Source organism: Populus euphratica, unplaced genomic scaffold (assembly GCF_000495115.2).
Source record: "Populus euphratica unplaced genomic scaffold, PopEup_1.0 scaffold8.1, whole genome shotgun sequence".
Lineage (NCBI taxonomy): Eukaryota > Viridiplantae > Streptophyta > Magnoliopsida > Malpighiales > Salicaceae > Populus > Populus euphratica.
Window position 1 is genome coordinate 356,716 of NW_011499855.1, and position 18,288 is coordinate 375,003.

Sequence of the window (18,288 nt, forward strand, 5' to 3'; positions counted from 1 at the left end):
GACTCCTTAAACAAAGATCATTCACCATCAAAGAATAGGATGCCAGAAATCCATTCTTTCCATTCCATGAATTATATTTTTAAGGCCGCCGCGATGTCGGGTGCGACACAAGAAATTCTAAATAATCAACTACGTGTTAAAGCTTCAATAGATATTGTTCGTTGGCTTACATTTCAAGCATGTGCTTTTAGAGGACATGATGAACGTCCAGAATCAAAGAATTGAAGTAATTTTCTTGAAATGTTGGAACTTTTAGCATCATATAATGAACAAGTAGGTTCTTTTATTTTGGATAATGCTCTACAAAATACTAAATACACCTCGCATCAAATTCAAAAGGAAATTTTGCATGTCTGTGCTAGAAATGTTCAGTCTTCAATTGGTCATGAGATTGGTGATGCAAAATTTTGCTTAATTGTTGATGAAGTTCAAGATGAATCTCGAAGAGAGCAAATGACCCTTGTTATTAGGTTTGTTGATAGAAGTGAATTTATACGAGAACAATTTTTGGATATAATTCATGTCAAAGACACAACTGCTTCAACTCTTAAGAAATAGATTTTCTTTGTTTTATCTCATCACAATCTTGATGTTCAAAATATTATGGGCCAAGGGTATGATGATGTTAATAATATGCGTGGAGAGTGGAATGGATTTTAAGCTTTATTCATTAATGATTGCCCTTACGCATATTATGTACATTGCTTAGCTCATCAATTGCAATTGGCTCTTATTGCTACAGCTAGAGAAATTTTTTATGTTCACACTTTTTTTGAGAACTTGATTTTTATTATTAACATTATTAGTGCTTCTTGCAAGCGTAATGATGAATTACGGGCTTTTCAAGCAGATATGATTGAACATTTAATTGATATTGGTGAGATTGAAATGGGTAAAAGAGTTAACCAAGTAGGTGGCTTGCAACAACCTGGAGATAGCAAATGGAGTTCGCACTTCAAATCCATTTACAGTTTGATAAAAATGTATGGGGCAACTTGCTTGGTTTTTGAAAACATCTCTTTAGATGGATTTACTTATTCTCAACATGGTGATGCAGCCTTTTCATTTAAGTTGCTAATGTCATTTTATTTTGCATTCATCTTGCATATAATGAAAAATGTTATGGGAATTAGTGATGTGTTTTGCCAAGTTTTGCAACAGAAATCTCAAAACATTTTAAATGCTATGTATTTGGTGATTACCACAAAGACTTTAATTCAGAAGTTAAGAGATGATGGCTAGGAAACTCTTTTAGAAGGAGTGACATCATTTTGTAAGCATCAAGACATTGAAGTTGCTGATATAGATGCTTGTTTTTCTAGTGTGGGACGATTTCGTCGTAAAACAAAATCAATAACAGTTGAGCATCACTATCGAGTTGATATATTTACAGCTATCATTAATCAACAGTTGCAAGAGCTAAATAATAGATTCATTGAGCAGACGATTGAGCTTCTTAAGTTAAGCGCAACTTTAAATCCTAAAAATAACTATAAATTATTCAGTGTTGAAGATATATGCTTACTTGTTGACAAGTTCTATCCTGAAGACTTTTCTGACCAAGAAAAAACTCATTTGAGATTTCAGTTGTAGCATTATGAGCTTGATATGACCAATCATCCAAAGTTAAAGAATATGTCATTGATTGCTGATTTATGTAAGGATTGGTTGAAACTGAAAAATCAACAATTTATCCACTTATTGACAGGTTGATTCGGCTTGTTTTAACTCTTCCTGTTTCGACAGCAACAACTAAACGAGCTTTTTCAGCGATGAAGATTGTTAAAACAAGACTTCGCAATCGGATGGAGAATGATTTTCTTGCAAATTATTTGATTGTCTATATAGAAAAAGAAATTGTTGAAAGATTCACAATTGATATGATAATCGACGATTTCTACTCTATGAAAGAACGACAAGCACAATTAAATTAAATATGTAAGATTAATTTTTTATTATTTTTTACTTTATTTCTAAGTTTTATCAAACATAAATAATGTATAGCTTTAACTAATGTTTCTTATATATTTTCTATATTTATATTTGATAGGTACAAAGACCACCAAAATTAAAATGATGAATACATTATAAAGATGACATTAACTTCGTAGCTTTGATTCAATGTGGTATTACTTTAAACTTCTTATTTTATACAAAGGTCATTATATGTTTGCAGTTACTTCTTTGAATAAAACTAAATTATGTAAATTTTTTTATTGTTACAATTTATGTATAGTAAATTAAAAATAAATATCTTTTTATATTATTTTGGCCCCCCTATTAAATAATCCTACCTTCACCCCTGGGGTTCAACGTAATGAAACTTGTATTTTTAATGACGATGATGAAGTACTGGAATTAGAGATGATCTTTCTATTATGTTTTTGTTTTCTTAGAAGTATTATACTAGAATGATTTCAAATTATTTATGTTTAAAAAATAAGAATATGTTAAAATATTTCTAAGAAAAACCAACCTCTATTTCATTTGAGAAATTGATCATAGATTTTAAAAATAATATTTAAGATGCCATGCTTCTCTCCAAAAAAAAATTGCTACTTGGACTATAAATCCAAATGAGTTAAATAAATTGGTTTTATTTAAATTAAATAATAAAAAAATAAAGTAATAATAGCATATAAACCAAATTTTTATAAAAAAATAATCATAATAATATAAGAAAAGGATTTTTTTTTTTTTAAGGGACAAACAATGTAGTTAATTCCCAATAGTTAAATATTAAAAAATAAAATAAAAAACTTAAAAAAAATTAGATTTTGTTAACTTGAGTTGAAATAATAAATATATAACCCATAATAATTAAAGTTGAATCAACTTGAATTTTCTCATTAAAATTATGATCTAAATCATGAAATTAAAATAATATAAAAAATTATAAAAAAGATTTTAAAAAATTATCAACCAGTATTAATTTTTCAAATCTATAACTTTGTTTATTACACTTGAAATACTCTATTTAAAAAATTATAAAATATAGTTCTTCATCAATTAAAAATTAAAAGATGAATTTGAAAAAATAATTTTAATTATATAAAAGAATTTAAATAAAAAAATAACAATTAAAGGAATAAAAATTAAAATTAAAATACAAAATAAATTTTATATTTAATTAAATAATATAATTTTAAAAGAATCAATTTAGCAAAAAAAACCTAAAAAACAATCTATGTGTCAAGGTTTTTTTTTCCCTTAAAAATACAGTAAAATATTCTTTTATTTTTTTTAACATTATCATATAAAAACAATTCAAAATATCTTTAAAAAATCAAGTTAAAAAATAAATAAATTCAAAAGTGATATGGAACACCGTTACACGTATGCTTCGAATTTCATTCCACCTGAAATAAATCAGTAAATTAGGGATGACGGCACTACCGAATCAGATAGGCCTCATACATGATGGGCCCATCACACCCACGTGACATTTGACCGCCCCCACCGTCGGATCCGCTTCCTGCGCTACTCTTTAAGGCCCTGCCTTTCTCTATCTCTCTCTAAACAAGCTCTAAACTTTCTCTCTCTAAAATCCCGAAAAACAAAACCAAAAAAAGCTCTCATTTTTCTCTCCTTCCCTTCACCTAGAAACCCCCCCAAAAAACAGCCAAAACAAGCAATGCCGATGTCATTGTCCTGCACGTGCATGACCATTGCCAATCCAGCAAAGCCAATGAAGGGCTCGAGTACAGTTTTGTTGATGATAAAGAAACAATCTTGATTGATAGAAAAAAGTTTTTATTTTTCTTTTGGTTTTTTATAATATATATAAAGCATGTCTGAATTGGTGGCACGTACTGGTCGACTCCAACAACGTTACGAGGGCGGTTGTCGACTTGTTGCCGGGTAAATAACAGACCGTTTTCATATCTTCGTCTGAAAATGATTTATATGCGTGAAAGTATGTGTTTTTGATTGACGAGTGAAGTATTGGTGTGTTTAAGTGTCATTTTTGTTAGTGGTGAGAGAATTGGCATTTGGATGGTTGTGACAATGTGTGATTAATGGGTATGTTTTTGACTTTCTGTTGATTAATGGGTCGTATTCTATTTTAATAATCTATAGGTGTTTCATTGGTTTATCTTTTCTTTTCTTGTTTAGTATGTTTTTTTTTGTCAAATTTAATGGGGTTGGTGGCTATAAGGATGTAATCTGTAATGATGACCTAGTTAATTATTTAGTTATATGATTAGTGTGATTTGTTCAATAATGAAAGGTATGCACCATTGACTAATTGCTGATCGAAGATATATGTTCTTTTTGATGGATTAATGGGCAATGTTGATGAGGGATTAATTGAGGATTGAGATAATTTCGAAGCTTTTGTGCTGGGACCCTTTTTATCAGTTGCCTCCCTTTCTTCTTCGAACCCAGGGAAGGTGATTGTAGACTTGGTTATAGAGTTAAAAATTTAAATGGTTAGAATGCATCTCATTATATGTGGAGGCTTAAGTCTTTTGAACCATCTGGTCTCATCTTCAGACATCTTCAGACTGAAGAAATATTCTGACATTGTTTCACTTCATTTCTGGAGGGAATAGGAAGTTTGCACCATCAGTCATGTACTGAATGAATGGATGAGAAGTTTTGTGAGCATCTTGCTGGGTGAAAGATGCTTTCTTCTCTTTAGGGGGTCAACACCCATACCCCTGTCCAGATCCTGAAATGATTCAGCAGGTGATGTGAAATTGTTTGGCTGGTTGAGAGTTCTATTGCAGGTCCTGCTTGCACCGACCTTTTTTGGCATAAGACAATTTGGATTTTGTAGCAAGTATGGTCTTTATCGAATAGATAGGACCAAACAGAGCTAATGTTTACCCATGTGAGCACTAGGAAGCTCATTTGACAGGTTTATCCTTAGTTTTGTCCATCAACAGTCTTGTGGTCAAGATTAGAGGTCTTCTGGTCAAGATTCATTCCAATAGAGTTGGGTCTTCTGGGATCCAAAGTCCAGCGAGCTTCCCACTAAAAAAAATGAAAAGAAAAATGTAGCTTTAGGGATTGAGAAACAACTTGTAAAAAACCAAATAAAACATCACACCGCATATATTGGAAATAATTGTGGAACTACTTGCTGCTGCCATTGTACGGTGCTAAAAGTTACTGTCATATTTGATGTTGAGTTGTTGACTCGTTGTTTTATTGACAGGTGTATTCCATATAGATTTAGAGATTATTGTGAGGATGGAGATGCTGATTCAGTGAAGGTTGTGGAGGTTCTTATGATCAACTCGCCTAGTGGACCAGGTCTCTTGTTTCCAAAGGTATAAAGTTGTCAGATGCTCTTCTGGCATTTTTGATGCACACTATTTGGAACCTAGGAGTGGATAGCTACCTGAATGACCATTTACACCTACATGTATCTCATTGCGGTGGAAGTGCGTTGTTATAGTCACATTTAGCAAAAAGCCTGGTTCCCAGTGAAAGGGGTGATGACTTTACTTATTTAAGCGAGATTGCTTAGAATTGGGCCTTACTAAACATCTGGCTTGTGCATCAAGCATATTTTTGAAACCGGTAATCTTGACCATGTGGCCTTAGAGCTGTGGGGATGCTGGGACTTAGATGAAAAAATAGTGATGGTAATGGTTTTGGAAGTGATTTTGGAGATAATCATGTTTGAATATTTGCAATTACTCTGGCATATTTGTTGAGGTCGATGTGTATGAGCCTGCATGCTTGTATTTCCAGTGAAATGCAAAGTTCAGTTTCCTTTTCACTTTGTTTTGGTTTTGGCTATATAATAGAGAATCCTAGACCTTCAGAATCCATAAATTGTTTGAATCTCAAAACATATGCCTTTAAAGAGCCAGTTAGAGATAGATACCATTTGGTCTAAATGCTGCCTCTTTGAAGTCTTCTTTTATGTGTGGGGCATACAATTCCTATTACGTGTGATTTCAGTTACTTTCAGGAAGAGAAAATACAAGAAGTTAAATTTCTTTTCATTTGTTGTTCATAGGGAGGATGGGAGAATGATGAAACTGCCAAAGAGGCTGCTGTGAGGGAAGCCATTGAAGAAGCAGGAGTTCGAGGTGATCTAATGGTGAGTTTTACATGCATTTTTTGAGATTGTTTTGAATACATTTATTCTTTTCTGCTTTACCTATACCATTAGAACTACAATCTATTAGTTGTGCCCATCTCCTATAGCGAATGCTTTTGAAGAAACATTCTTTTTTGTGCATTGATGTGATTTGCACACCTTCTTTATCATGATAATCATTGCCTTTTTTTTATCTAGTAATTCTGGTGGCTGTTGAAATTATCATAAAATTACACCGATCATCCTATAATTTAGATGTTTTAACATTTACCCACTTTATTTTTGAAAATTAGAGTTTACACCCTAAACTTTGTTGCGCATGTAGCAGTTTACATCTTAAATCATCCTATATTTTAGTCTATTTTGCATTCACCAAAGGATAATGTAAACTGTAATTTTCCAAAACACTGAGGTTAAGTGTAAAGACAATTAGACTATAGGATGATCAGGTGATTTTCCTCTAGCTTCAGAACATATGTGGTAGTGTGAGGCTAAATAGTAAATCCTGCTTCTGAGCTGTTGGCATCTATATAAATTCCAGAGTAAAGAAGCTATTTGGAAATACCATTGCATATATTTATCTGAAATCCCCATAATTTATTTTTGGATATCCTCTGGTGTTAACCTGTTAGCCTTCTATGTTCTTGGCGTGGTTTCCTGCCAGTGATCCCTTGTGGCTGAGACAGGCTCTCCAATTATTATCGTGCTGCATGTTTACACGTCTTGTCATATAGACAATCTAAAAGGGAATCAACTCTAATTATATCTGTGAATTTCAGGATTTCATAGGGGATTATCAGTTTAAGAGTAAAACACTTCAAGATGAGTGTTGCCCAGATGGTTTGTGTAAAGCTGCAATGTATGCTCTATTTGTCAAGGAGGAGCTCGAGTCATGGCCAGAGCAGAGCACACGAACAAGAAGTTGGTTAACTATACCTGAAGCAGTTGACAGTTGCCGGCATAAATGGATGGAAGAGGCTTTGAAGGACTTCTCTAGCTGGCTTGAAGATAAAATGTAAGCTGCAGGAAAGGACCCCGCAATCCCGATTGCTTTCTGTGTGCACAAACAAAAGGTTTAATAGACAGTCACAAGGCTCGGAAGGCAATTTTCTTTTGGTGCATCATGCATCACCCAAGAAACAATAGTAGTAATTTTCAAGATTGCGTAGCTGCCTGTTTTTGTATGTCTTGGAAACTCCTCATTCTACTGACCTTTGATGTATTTTAATTCCGGAAAGTGTCCAAAATGTCAATTGTATATTATAGTTGTTTAGATGTTCATCGCTGTATCACCCCATATAGTTTTCCCAAATCATATCATTTGATATATCAAAACAAAAGGGAAAAAAGGGTACTAGTGTGCATAGAACGTGCCAAGTGCATGGCTGCATTCATTTTCCTCTGTTTTCGATCTCAAGTTTCGGATGTATATTGAACAAGTGGATTGGCTTCAATGTCACTTGCCATATACAATCCTCAGTTTAGCAATTCTGTTCAGACGAATTGGTATAGATTTTCTTTCTTGACAAAGAAACACTAACATGTTGGAGGAATGGTAACCACACTAATCAAACCAGTAGTAGCAGATGGTTAGAATAGAAGAGACATGTATTATTGTCTTTTTGACGCACTTTTATTCAACGCCAGGTGCGTGCGTTTAAAATAAGAAGAGCCTGAAAAGCAGAGCACTAGCAAAAATACGGTTTTCATTTGTACAAAAAGACATACAGATGCCAATGTATATATATACCTCAAAAAAGCTTATCAACCAGCAATGTCATCTATGAGATATAAATGGCCTGCAAATACTTTTCTTGCCAGCTCCATGAAACAGAACTCGACCCGTACGTCCCCATTTTCCATCCGATGCACCACTCCGACGCTTGAATGGTTCACCTCTCCCCGCTGGTGTGTTGGGGTTGAAACAGACGCCGTAACCTTCACCCTGTCTCCAATGTGAAGTTTTCATCCTCTACCAGCTCCACTTCCATGAGTGTGGCCTGACCATCCGAGCCTCGGCTGCTTCACAGAAAGTTTAACCCTAACCTTCTGCCCAATCATGAGTCTTTCAGCTCTTTCAAGACGGGAGGTAGGTCCCGCCTATCTTTCTTGCTCCCCACTAAAACCAACATATAAGCTACACCAGTTATCTCCATCATATCTTTTACCCTGTACGACACCACCACTGCCTGGTCCAACAGATTTCCAGTTACTAACATCTTCTCTCAGTTTCTCCCATTCACCCACTTCAAATATCTGTTCAACCCCAAGATATGCAGGAGGTGCCTTTTCAACAAGGTGGTACCTCCTGTGATGAGCATTCCACAGGTACCTTTTCAACATGCTGCCGAACTTTGAAACAAAGTACATTTTCAACATCTATGTGATGTGCAATTCACAGGTACCTTTTCCATTAAGGCACATTTTCAACATCTATGTGATGAGCAATCCACAGATACCTTTTCCAACATGCTGCCCAGCTTTGAAACAAGTTACCTGTTCAACATCTATGTGATGAGCAATCCACCTTTTACGGAAACAAGAAGTCAGTTCTAGATAACCCATCTCTTGTATGCTATGTGTGTCATTTATATTATTCTCCGAATACCTTTTCAAGTAATTTTTTTTTAACTTGAATTTTTTACACTCAAGCAATATCTTGTACTATTAATCATAAATATTACTTTGTGGTATTAATCATTTATTTAAATGAAAGTTTTTTTAATTTAAAACATGTAATCATAACCTGGTCTAGTCCCCAGACTAGGTTTAAAGCGTACCCAATCACCAACTTCAAATCCCGAAAGCCTTTCTGCACCTCCAGGAGAAACTTTCCATAATCGAAGTCTTCCAGTAACCCTCACCTGCATAGAAATCAAATCAATAGGATTAGCTTTCTATTCATGTGGTAGTTCAATGAACAACAACCATGTTATAAGTTGGCGAGCATTCAAGCTTCAAAATCGGTTTCAAATTCATTTTCCTTTATCTACTCTTCTGGGACTGGGAAGGGGACCAACTTCCAAGGAAGTTTGCCATTGCCATTATAGAATTCAAAAGAACAGAGATATTTGTAGGTAGCAGATTTCATTGGTTTGACTTGTAACCTTCACATTATCACTTTCAATTCGGAGTCGGAGCTTTCTGCAGTTGTTAAATTGCCTGGTCTAGTAGGGTGGAGGGGAATATGCCTGGGAAGTTCTGAAGGGTGCTTCCATTATGCATTCGCGAATGGTTACGAGGTACAAGTATGGATGCTGAAAGATTATTGCGAACCCATGTGGGTGTTCAAGCATGTTAAGCAGCTTTTGATTACAATCTTAGAACACAGAATAGAATAGACGAAACGATGTTTGAAAGCAGTGTACAAGATAGAATGAATGTCTCTATATCCGGAAAAGAAAAACTGCAATCGAAGGGAAGAGCACACAGACAACTTCCAGCTAGAAGGAAATAAATCTGTACAGACATGATTAGAACGCAATAATTCAATATCCTAGCACGGATGTGTGAAGACTAATCAATTAACAGTCTCTCACGAGATGCAGTAGCTTTGGCTACTTCTGGACTGAAAAGGGGGTTCTGAAGAATATCAGGAGTTAGTTCAAGTTTCATACCACATGAAAACGATCGCAGATTTATGCCACATGAACAGATTTACACGATCACAGAATCTAAATTGATTGGTTTCAGCTAGAACCCAACATATTTTGTTCTCTTGAGGCCTAGCCGAACTTCTAAACCTAAGAGCAAGCCCACATATTTAAATATTGAGCCCGGTAAACAGAGCACCAAATGGTTCCCGGTTTAACCCGGAATGAATGTTTAAAAATTATATCGATTATTTTTTAAAATATTTTTTATTTTAAAATATATTAAAATAATATATTTTTAATTATTTAAAAATTATTTTTAATATCAACACATCAAAATAATCTAAAAATATTAAAAATATATTAATTTAAAAAAATTATTTTTTAAAAAAACACTTCCGATACACAATGTCAAATATTATAAAACTTAATTTTAATTTATTTTTTATCAATGATATTTTAATAAAAATTATTTTAATAACATAGTAGTAGTATAACTAGTTTTTTAAATTTAATTTTTAATAATTTCCTTAAACGATTTTCACCGCGTAATCAAGAATTCATCAACCATAAATTATGATAAGGCATGTTCTCTTATAAAAATATCTTTTAAAAGACTTATCATATTTATTATCTTATTAATGATTTATCTCTTATTAATATCATTGAAAGTAAATCTTTTAATTCTTCTTTTCTTTATAAAAAAATAAAACTCATAAGTTATAAATACATTATAAATCCTTCAACATAAAGGTTTACAATTTTTATTTTCTAATGCACATATATTTTAAAAATATTTTTTTATAGAATATTATTATATTTTTTCTTTTAAAAAAAATATTTATTCAAATATCAAAGAGTTCTTATCTCCATAAAAAAGAATTTGATTTAGCTAGAAGACACATTAACTTATCGCATAAAGTATAAGCTATCAATTACTTTAGAGAATGAAAGAAATTATTAAGACTAATTAATTAATTTATTGTCTAACTAGGGAACCATATTCTTAGACTACTTTGAATTTTAGGACTTTATTAATAGCTTGTTCGAAAAACTGACTTAAAAATTATCAATTGTTTTTCTAAAACTTACTCTTAATATTTTCAAGTTATTGAATGGTACACCATCATTGCCTATCTAGGCTAGGACATGGGGCAATTCTATTTGTTATCATAAATAAATTTATTAGTTAAAAGTTTTAACAACTCACTAATTATATACAGCTTCAATCTCTTATTATATTCACAATTTAAGAGCAAAATTAAACATCATCATCTTAACAGGTCTTAATACTCTCAATAATATAGTTCATAGATGATTATAGCATCCAGAAAAAAATACTAGGCACAATGATATATATGAGAGTTACCATCCCTTGCAAAGAGCAAATGCTCCAAAGATAGTCCCCTAGTTGCCATATAAAACGGACACCAGTCACCATAATCTTGTTATACGCCGAGCTATCAAGGCTCGCAAGAGCCAAACAGACAAGGAATCAGGGATAATTGATAAATGATTCACTCCATGCATTAATCGAAATTTGTCGTAATACAAATATATTTATATAGTCATATTTCTAATTTATTCTTGGCCATTCTCAATATTTTAGCTCGGACAACCCAGATATATTTACATCAAAACAAAAGCGACGAGGAAGACGACGTTTAAGGTATATGCTATTTTTTTTTTTCATTTTTAATAACACAAGTTGACAAGCATGCAATCTAATTAAATCCTCTTGGGAAAAATGGACGTGCTATGAACAAAAGTTGAGAGGGATGGTGACAGGGACACCATTGGATGAACTGGACATCCACGTACCTCAACCATTTCCGAGCATCTCATAGCATTTTTAGCATAATTGCAGCTTTTATTATTTATATAAATTTAATTTCTTGACCATATATAAGTTTCTAATGAATATCGAAGATGAAAAGGTTTTATCGATCCGTAATTTGATTTAAGTAAATTCATAAATAAATTCAACTTTAATGTTTATTTTTAATCTCAATAACCATATGAGCCGTGAACTTCTTAATAACGAATTATAATCAATTAATGAGTTCTTTAAAGTCTTAATACTGTGTTAATTGACCATAAATATCTTGGATTGACCCAAGTTAGCTAGAGTACCTTGAATTAGTCTGCGTAAGCAGATAGAATTCTTAATTTCTACATGGGGTCCCGGGGGCTTTTGTAATCGGCAGCCAAGTCTCAGGTCATGATTTCAAAGGGGTAGCTTTTCCATAGTCTCATGAGGCTGCGCACGTGCTTCTATCCATTTCCCCCTCTAGTTACACTGAACGGAAGCCTCACTATCTTATCCTACTCTAGCTGTCACAAACATCCCATAAAATTACGGGCCATCCAAGCAGCTTTACAGAATCCTCCGTTGACCATAGGGTTATGAGCAGCACCACCAGCCAGTTTTACTTATTGTCTTGTGATCCTTTTTCTTGGCTTGTCAGCTTCTTGGAAATCACAGCCATCGGACCATATAATTGTGGGCAAAAATCTTGCATTTAATTAATCACACAGCTTCCTTTCACCTTTCCTTTGGGTCCATCGATCGATCCGTGTCAATTTTTCTTTACCTCCCTTTTCCTTATTTTCCAAGACAAATTAACCACCTTCTGGGAAACTCCGAGATGTGCCAACAGTACCTTGTCTAGAAAACCTTATATAAGATGTTCAGTGCATGACGTGAAATCATCAGAACTTTTATCTACATACAAACACGTAGAATCTCTCTTTTACACCATGGATGTACTTGGGGCTAACATGAAGAGCGGCAAGAGATCACATACCAAGAGAGGTAAAAAGGCTATCAAAGTTGTCTACATATCTAGCCCTATGAAGGTCAAGACTAGTGCCTCAAAGTTTAGGGCTCTTGTTCAGGAACTTACCGGCAAAGACTCCGATGCCGAACGGTTCATGGACATTAATGGTGCTCATGACTCTCTTGAAATCCCTCACCAAACCGCTGAATATGATCGTCATCCATCGGTGTTTCCTTTGACGAACTCGTGTCATGATCAGTCACCATCGACAACAAGCTCCGAGTCTTTTCTTGGGTCACTTGATGGAGAGTTTTTCCCATCCATGGAAGGGAGCTTCATGGGCATGCTTCAGCCAAGCCTTTTCCATGAATCTTTTCAGTTAGATGTGCTCAATTAACTAGTTAATTTACGGCCAGTTGAGCTTACTTTGAATGAGTTCTTTTTGGCGCTAGCTTTTGAGATCCTCGTATGCTCAAATCTCTATGTAAATTCTTTATTAATTAGTACTTGAGATTTAGAAATTCTATATTGCAGTTTATGATCTGAGACTGTCTGTTCTTCTCGTTAGAGCCCCACATCAGTGGGATGCAAACTCCCTTGCTATACAAGTAGTACTGCGCGAGATTCAATTACGAGCAACAAGAAAAAGAAGAAAAATATAGAAGATTATGATGAGCATCCCAGATCAATTATATACTTGGATAGGAGATTAAGTGTTATTGTTGAATGCTTTCATCCTGTTTAACTTACTGGCTAACTCCACTAACCATGCTTTTCAGAGATACATTAATCCTGTTTAATACATTAAGCTTTCTAATTAAGAAGGCCTCAGATGAAATTATGTAGATCTTAAGGGGGCATCTTTCTTACGATTCCACAGGTTTCGTCCTTGATTGGGTAACAAGTTAAAAAATATTTGAATCATAAGTTAACTGGTGTATCATTGAATTAATTTAGGTTAGGTTAATTGTTTTTAATTAATTAAAATAGTACCATTTCATGTTTTTTTTAATGTTAACATTAGATTTGATTTGATTTGATTAACTAAATCATTTAAAATCTTATTAGAATCATCAAATTTTACCCTGTCAATATTTTATTAAATTTAATTGAAAACTAACATAGACCATCCTCCAGATTTTAGGTTTTTCAAATCAGCCCACAGAATTAATTTACAAACCATTACAGAAAACTCACAACCATAACGAAAAACCTTCTTCGAAATCTCTCGATGACATATCATTATTTAGACATGTTTCATCGTTAAGTTTAATGAAAATTGTATAATCAAGACAATACCTTTCCTTTCGTGTCATGACAATCTATATATAATGCAAAAATGTTGTGCATGGTGACATGGTGACTTAACCTTGTAAATCCCCTTTAAATTATTTCGTGGGGGGAATGATTATAGCTTGCTCGTGTCTATAAAAAGCAAAAAGAAATAATACTTTAGACAACAAAATGATTAACCTCGTCCTGTACTTCAATTAGACAGCTACTGTATTCTAAAAATCGCCTCTCCTTGTAAACAAATAAGAAATAAAAGCCACCATTGTCTTTACTTGGATTGTAATTTCTTTTCACAAAAGAAAAACAGCAAAACTATAAGAAAAATATAGTTGTTTGGGTTCAAATCAAAGTTAAAAACCCTAGTTTGCCCATGATCTAGCTTAAGATTCAGATCATGAATTGAAATAGTCAAATTCAAGTTATTCAGATGAATCCAAAACAATTTTATTTTATAAAAAACTATTTTAAAAAGTTAAAACAATATCATTTTTTAAAAATAAAACAAACCAAATTTCACTCAAGCTGTAATTAATTTGCAAGTGACTTCTCAAAACAACCCTATTAGCTTTTAATTAAAATCAACATAAAATATAACTCGAATTAAACAGTAAGCTGATGAATCATTGAGTTAGCAAATGAGCCGCCATTCCTGATAAAAGGATGATAACTTGAATCTACAAGATTATAACTTTTGAATGACTTTGCTTGTATTGCAATTTCTTTTTCTTGGTGCGTGCAGGAGGAAAACCGGAAGGCAGCAAGGACAAGAAGATGAAAATGGAAAATGTCGTCGTCTAGGTTATGGTTGCCCACACGTTGCCTGCCTCTAGAAGATAAACATAGCAAATGTGCCCTGCCAGGTCTCACTCTGGACTCTATAATATTTTTGCAAAGAGGTCCTCCTTTTTTTTTATTCGTTGATGCCGACGGTTGTAAATTTTTAATTTCTTATTTATGAAATATCTTGGTCATCAACGATGGCATCATACCACTACGTATCCCACAATTGATAACACCATTATATTATAGACTTGCATATCCTAAGTGTGTATTTAATAATGTAATTAACAATGACTTTTTAAATATTTTTTATTCTGAATTTATAGGATTATTTTTTTCTGTTTCTTTTTTATATCTTTTTAATTTGATATCTTAATATCAGAATCATTAAAAAGGTTGTCAAATAAATTATTTTTATATATTTTTAATTAATTTTTTAAAAAAAAAACACTTTTAATAACTTTGTTTATTAAAAAAGTATTTCAATTAAAAATTATGATTTAAACTTAAAATTTAGATAGTTATATTAATATCTTATACTTGATTTTATTAATTTAACTACATGGAACTAGGCAGAGAAATTTGAAATTTGAGTCGCTTATTAAGGATGTGTTTGTTTTTACGATAAAATCTATTTAAAAAATATTAAATTAATTTGTTTATATATTTTTTAATGATTTCTATAAAAAATAATTATTTTAATATTTTTCAGTTAAAAAATAATTTTACAAATATATTTTAGAGTTTTGTCTAATATTATGGTAGTAATTATTTTTAAAATAATTTTTTTAAAAATAAATCATAATATTATATTTTTATTTTTTTAAAATTTATTATTTACATTAGCACATCCAAATATTTTAAAAACATCTAAAAAATAAAATAAATAATTTTTTTCAAAAACATTTTTACCTTATAAAAACAACAAACAATATCTTATACCACATTATGGAAAGACACATTAAATAAAATCTTAATATATAATTTATAATATTCTATTACATTAAACTATGCCTGATCATTTATAAACACACAATTATTTTTTATCTTAACCTCCAAGTACCCCGCAAATGATTATTTTTTTTACACAAATGTTATGTCCATGGTGGCTGCTAGTTTCAAAGATGATTGAAAATCGTAGCATACCACTTGCAAATGTCTCCTTCATTGTTAAATTCTGGTGAAAGAAATTACAAAAAAATAAAATTCAAAACCTAATGGCGAGACGTAGTTCATGTGGTTCTAGGTATTAAGACGTGGCATTACTGGAGCCGAGTGGTCATTCAACGAAGCTGTGCGCTGTTGACCTTGTCATCTTTCTGACGTTGGAATCCAACGTCTTCTGTAATCATCCTCTAGCCGGATTAGACCAAAATTCTTTCACTTCCGTCGTTAGCTAATTGTTAACGTTAATCTTCTCTTTTCTCTTTTCTCTTTTCTCTTTTCTCTTTTCTTTTTTCTTTTTTCTCTTTTCTTTTTTTAAACAAAAAAGATTTTGGATTATGCAGCAGGTGGCTTGACCTTCGAGAAATTTTTTACCTTCTCCAAGTTTCTTAATTGACTCTAGTTTTCCTTTCTAAGCCTGATTTCAAGAACATACGAGAAGAGAACTATATATATATATAAAAAAAAAAAAATGGGAGTGTTACCTCGTGTTATTTTAGTAAAAAATCCATTAATATTCTATTGAATAAGTATAATGGTAAGAATAATTAAAAGAAATATAAAGATCTTGTTAAATTCCAGTGAATAAAAATGGTTATGGATGTTACGTTCTAAATATCACTTCCAGAATTATTCATGTAAGCAGGATAGTAACAATAGCGCAGGTGAACATGTAATAATTATTACTAGATTAATTCGCCGTGTATCTGGTTAATTTTTTATTGAAAGTAAAAAATATATTTAATTGTTATTAATATTTACCTTTTTTATAGCGTAAAAAAATTGTATTGTATTGAATTAATTTAATTGACTTTGACTTTGACTTTATTTAATTATGATTACAATCAACAATGAATTTGGTTAATAGCGTACCATATTTTTTTATGCATGGATCACACACAAATATATGTTCTAAATGCAGGAATAGCAAAAGGAAGGTTCCCTTGCTTTTGTCGTGGCTGCTGTTCAAAAAACATGGAAAGTGGAGAATGAGAATAAAGAGAGATGCTTTTGAATGCGGGGATTTTTATGATAGTTATGCTTACGTGCTAAGTTCAAATTAGTTGATGTAATTGTTTTTTTATGATATTTTTATATTAAATAAATATGATAATAACAATGTCTTTTATTATTTTAGAAAAAAATATGATGGCCATGGAGATGAGATGTATTTCTCATATAGAATTTATTAAAAAAATTGATTTATTTTGTGTATTATTTATAATAAAATATTTTTTAATTTTTAGTTCATTTACAAGAAAATACATAGAGAGTAAATAAATATTTTTTTAAATAAAAAGATATTAATAATTCATTAGTTTTATATATGTGCGTATGTAATTGATTTTGAATTATACGTGTGGACATAACACTTTGATTAATGTTTTGAAATTAGATGGTAATTATGAATAGGTTTTTGTTGTATTTATACTAGTATTTTTTTTAAATCTTGTCAAATGAATTTCATATATGATAAAATTATAAATAATTTAATAAAATAATAGAATATATTTTTACATAAAATATTTTTTATTTCATTACATAACAACAGTAGTTAAATATAAAATATTTTAATTAAAAACTATCAATATTAATATATATATTTTTTAATTATTTTATAATCTAAATTTGAAAAGTATTATTAACCAGAATGCATTATATTACTTTTTATTAGATTTTAATTTTAATTATGATTTTAACCAAACATATATTTTTTCAAATCAATATAAATTTAAAATAGTTTTTTTTAAATTACAACTACAATAGTTATTACAATACTAAATATATATTTGTTAGTTAAAAAATAACCAAGATAATATGTAAAAACATAAGTTGATTATGATAAAAAAAATAAAGATGATATTTTTATAATATTATAATAATAATAATATACTAGAATGATTTGGATGAATTAAAGTTAATATATCAAATTTACAATTCATATAATAAAATTAAAATAATTATATATAAATCAATTCAAAATTAATATTTGTCATGAATACAAAGCTCTCATCGAGCAAATCAAAGGAAACTTATCCATTCAGGAAAATCAGATCCATAGTTATTATTATCATGATAAAAACAGAAAGAAAGCCCCGCGGTTCTTCTTCTTCTCCCTGGAGATGTCTATCGAAAAAATTGTCAAACATACTTCTTGTTTTTTGGTTGAGAAACGTGGTCAAACTAAAAGACTTTTTTTATAACAGGGCTTCAATTTGAGGTGAGTGCGTGATAGATATTATAAATCTATGTATATATTATATGGATTATAATATATATAAATTCTTTATGTGTATTTATACAATATAAACACACATGTTTCGGTGAAATTTACATCAAGTTTTAAGTTGAATTTGATAACATTCATATTTTAGTAATTATTTATTGAATAAAACTCGTTTAATAATATAATAGATATTGTTTTTTATATTTTTAACATGTTAAATTAATATTTTATTATTTTTAAAATTTTATTTTTAATGTCAGCATGTTAAAATGATAAAAAATCAATTTAAAAATAAAAAAATATTATTCAACCATAAAATAATTATGGAACTTGTTTACTATTGGCGGTTCATATATTCGCAGAGTTGAAATTAGATTACAATCCATGGTT

At 31.2% G+C, this 18,288-nt stretch overlaps 2 protein-coding genes across 2 annotated transcripts; both read left to right on the forward strand.

Moving 5' to 3' along the window:
• Positions 1-3,478: 3,478 nt before the first annotated feature.
• Positions 3,479-7,334, forward strand: LOC105122816 (nudix hydrolase 16, mitochondrial-like). The gene is made up of 4 exons (XM_011022118.1): positions 3,479-3,861; positions 5,165-5,279; positions 5,978-6,061; positions 6,841-7,334. The coding sequence occupies exons 1-4, from the start codon at positions 3,791-3,793 to the stop codon at positions 7,078-7,080; spliced, it is 510 nt and encodes a 169-aa protein (XP_011020420.1). The 5' UTR covers positions 3,479-3,790; the 3' UTR covers positions 7,081-7,334.
• A 5,080-nt stretch (positions 7,335-12,414) lies between these two features.
• LOC105123154 (uncharacterized) lies at positions 12,415-12,831 on the forward strand. Its single transcript, XM_011022666.1, has one exon. It carries the CDS (start codon positions 12,415-12,417, stop codon positions 12,829-12,831), a length of 417 nt encoding a protein of 138 aa, XP_011020968.1.
• Positions 12,832-18,288: the final 5,457 nt, after the last annotated feature.

Coding starts and splice junctions, on each gene's coding strand:
- LOC105122816 (XM_011022118.1), top strand. CDS start 3,791: ATGTCTGAATTGGTGGCACGTACTGGTCGACTCCAACAACGTTACGAG. Junction 3,862..5,164: donor GGTTGTCGACTTGTTGCCGG/GTAAATAACAGA, acceptor TTTTATTGACAG/GTGTATTCCATATAGATTTA. Junction 6,062..6,840: donor GAGTTCGAGGTGATCTAATG/GTGAGTTTTACA, acceptor TGTGAATTTCAG/GATTTCATAGGGGATTATCA.
- LOC105123154 (XM_011022666.1), top strand. CDS start 12,415: ATGGATGTACTTGGGGCTAACATGAAGAGCGGCAAGAGATCACATACC.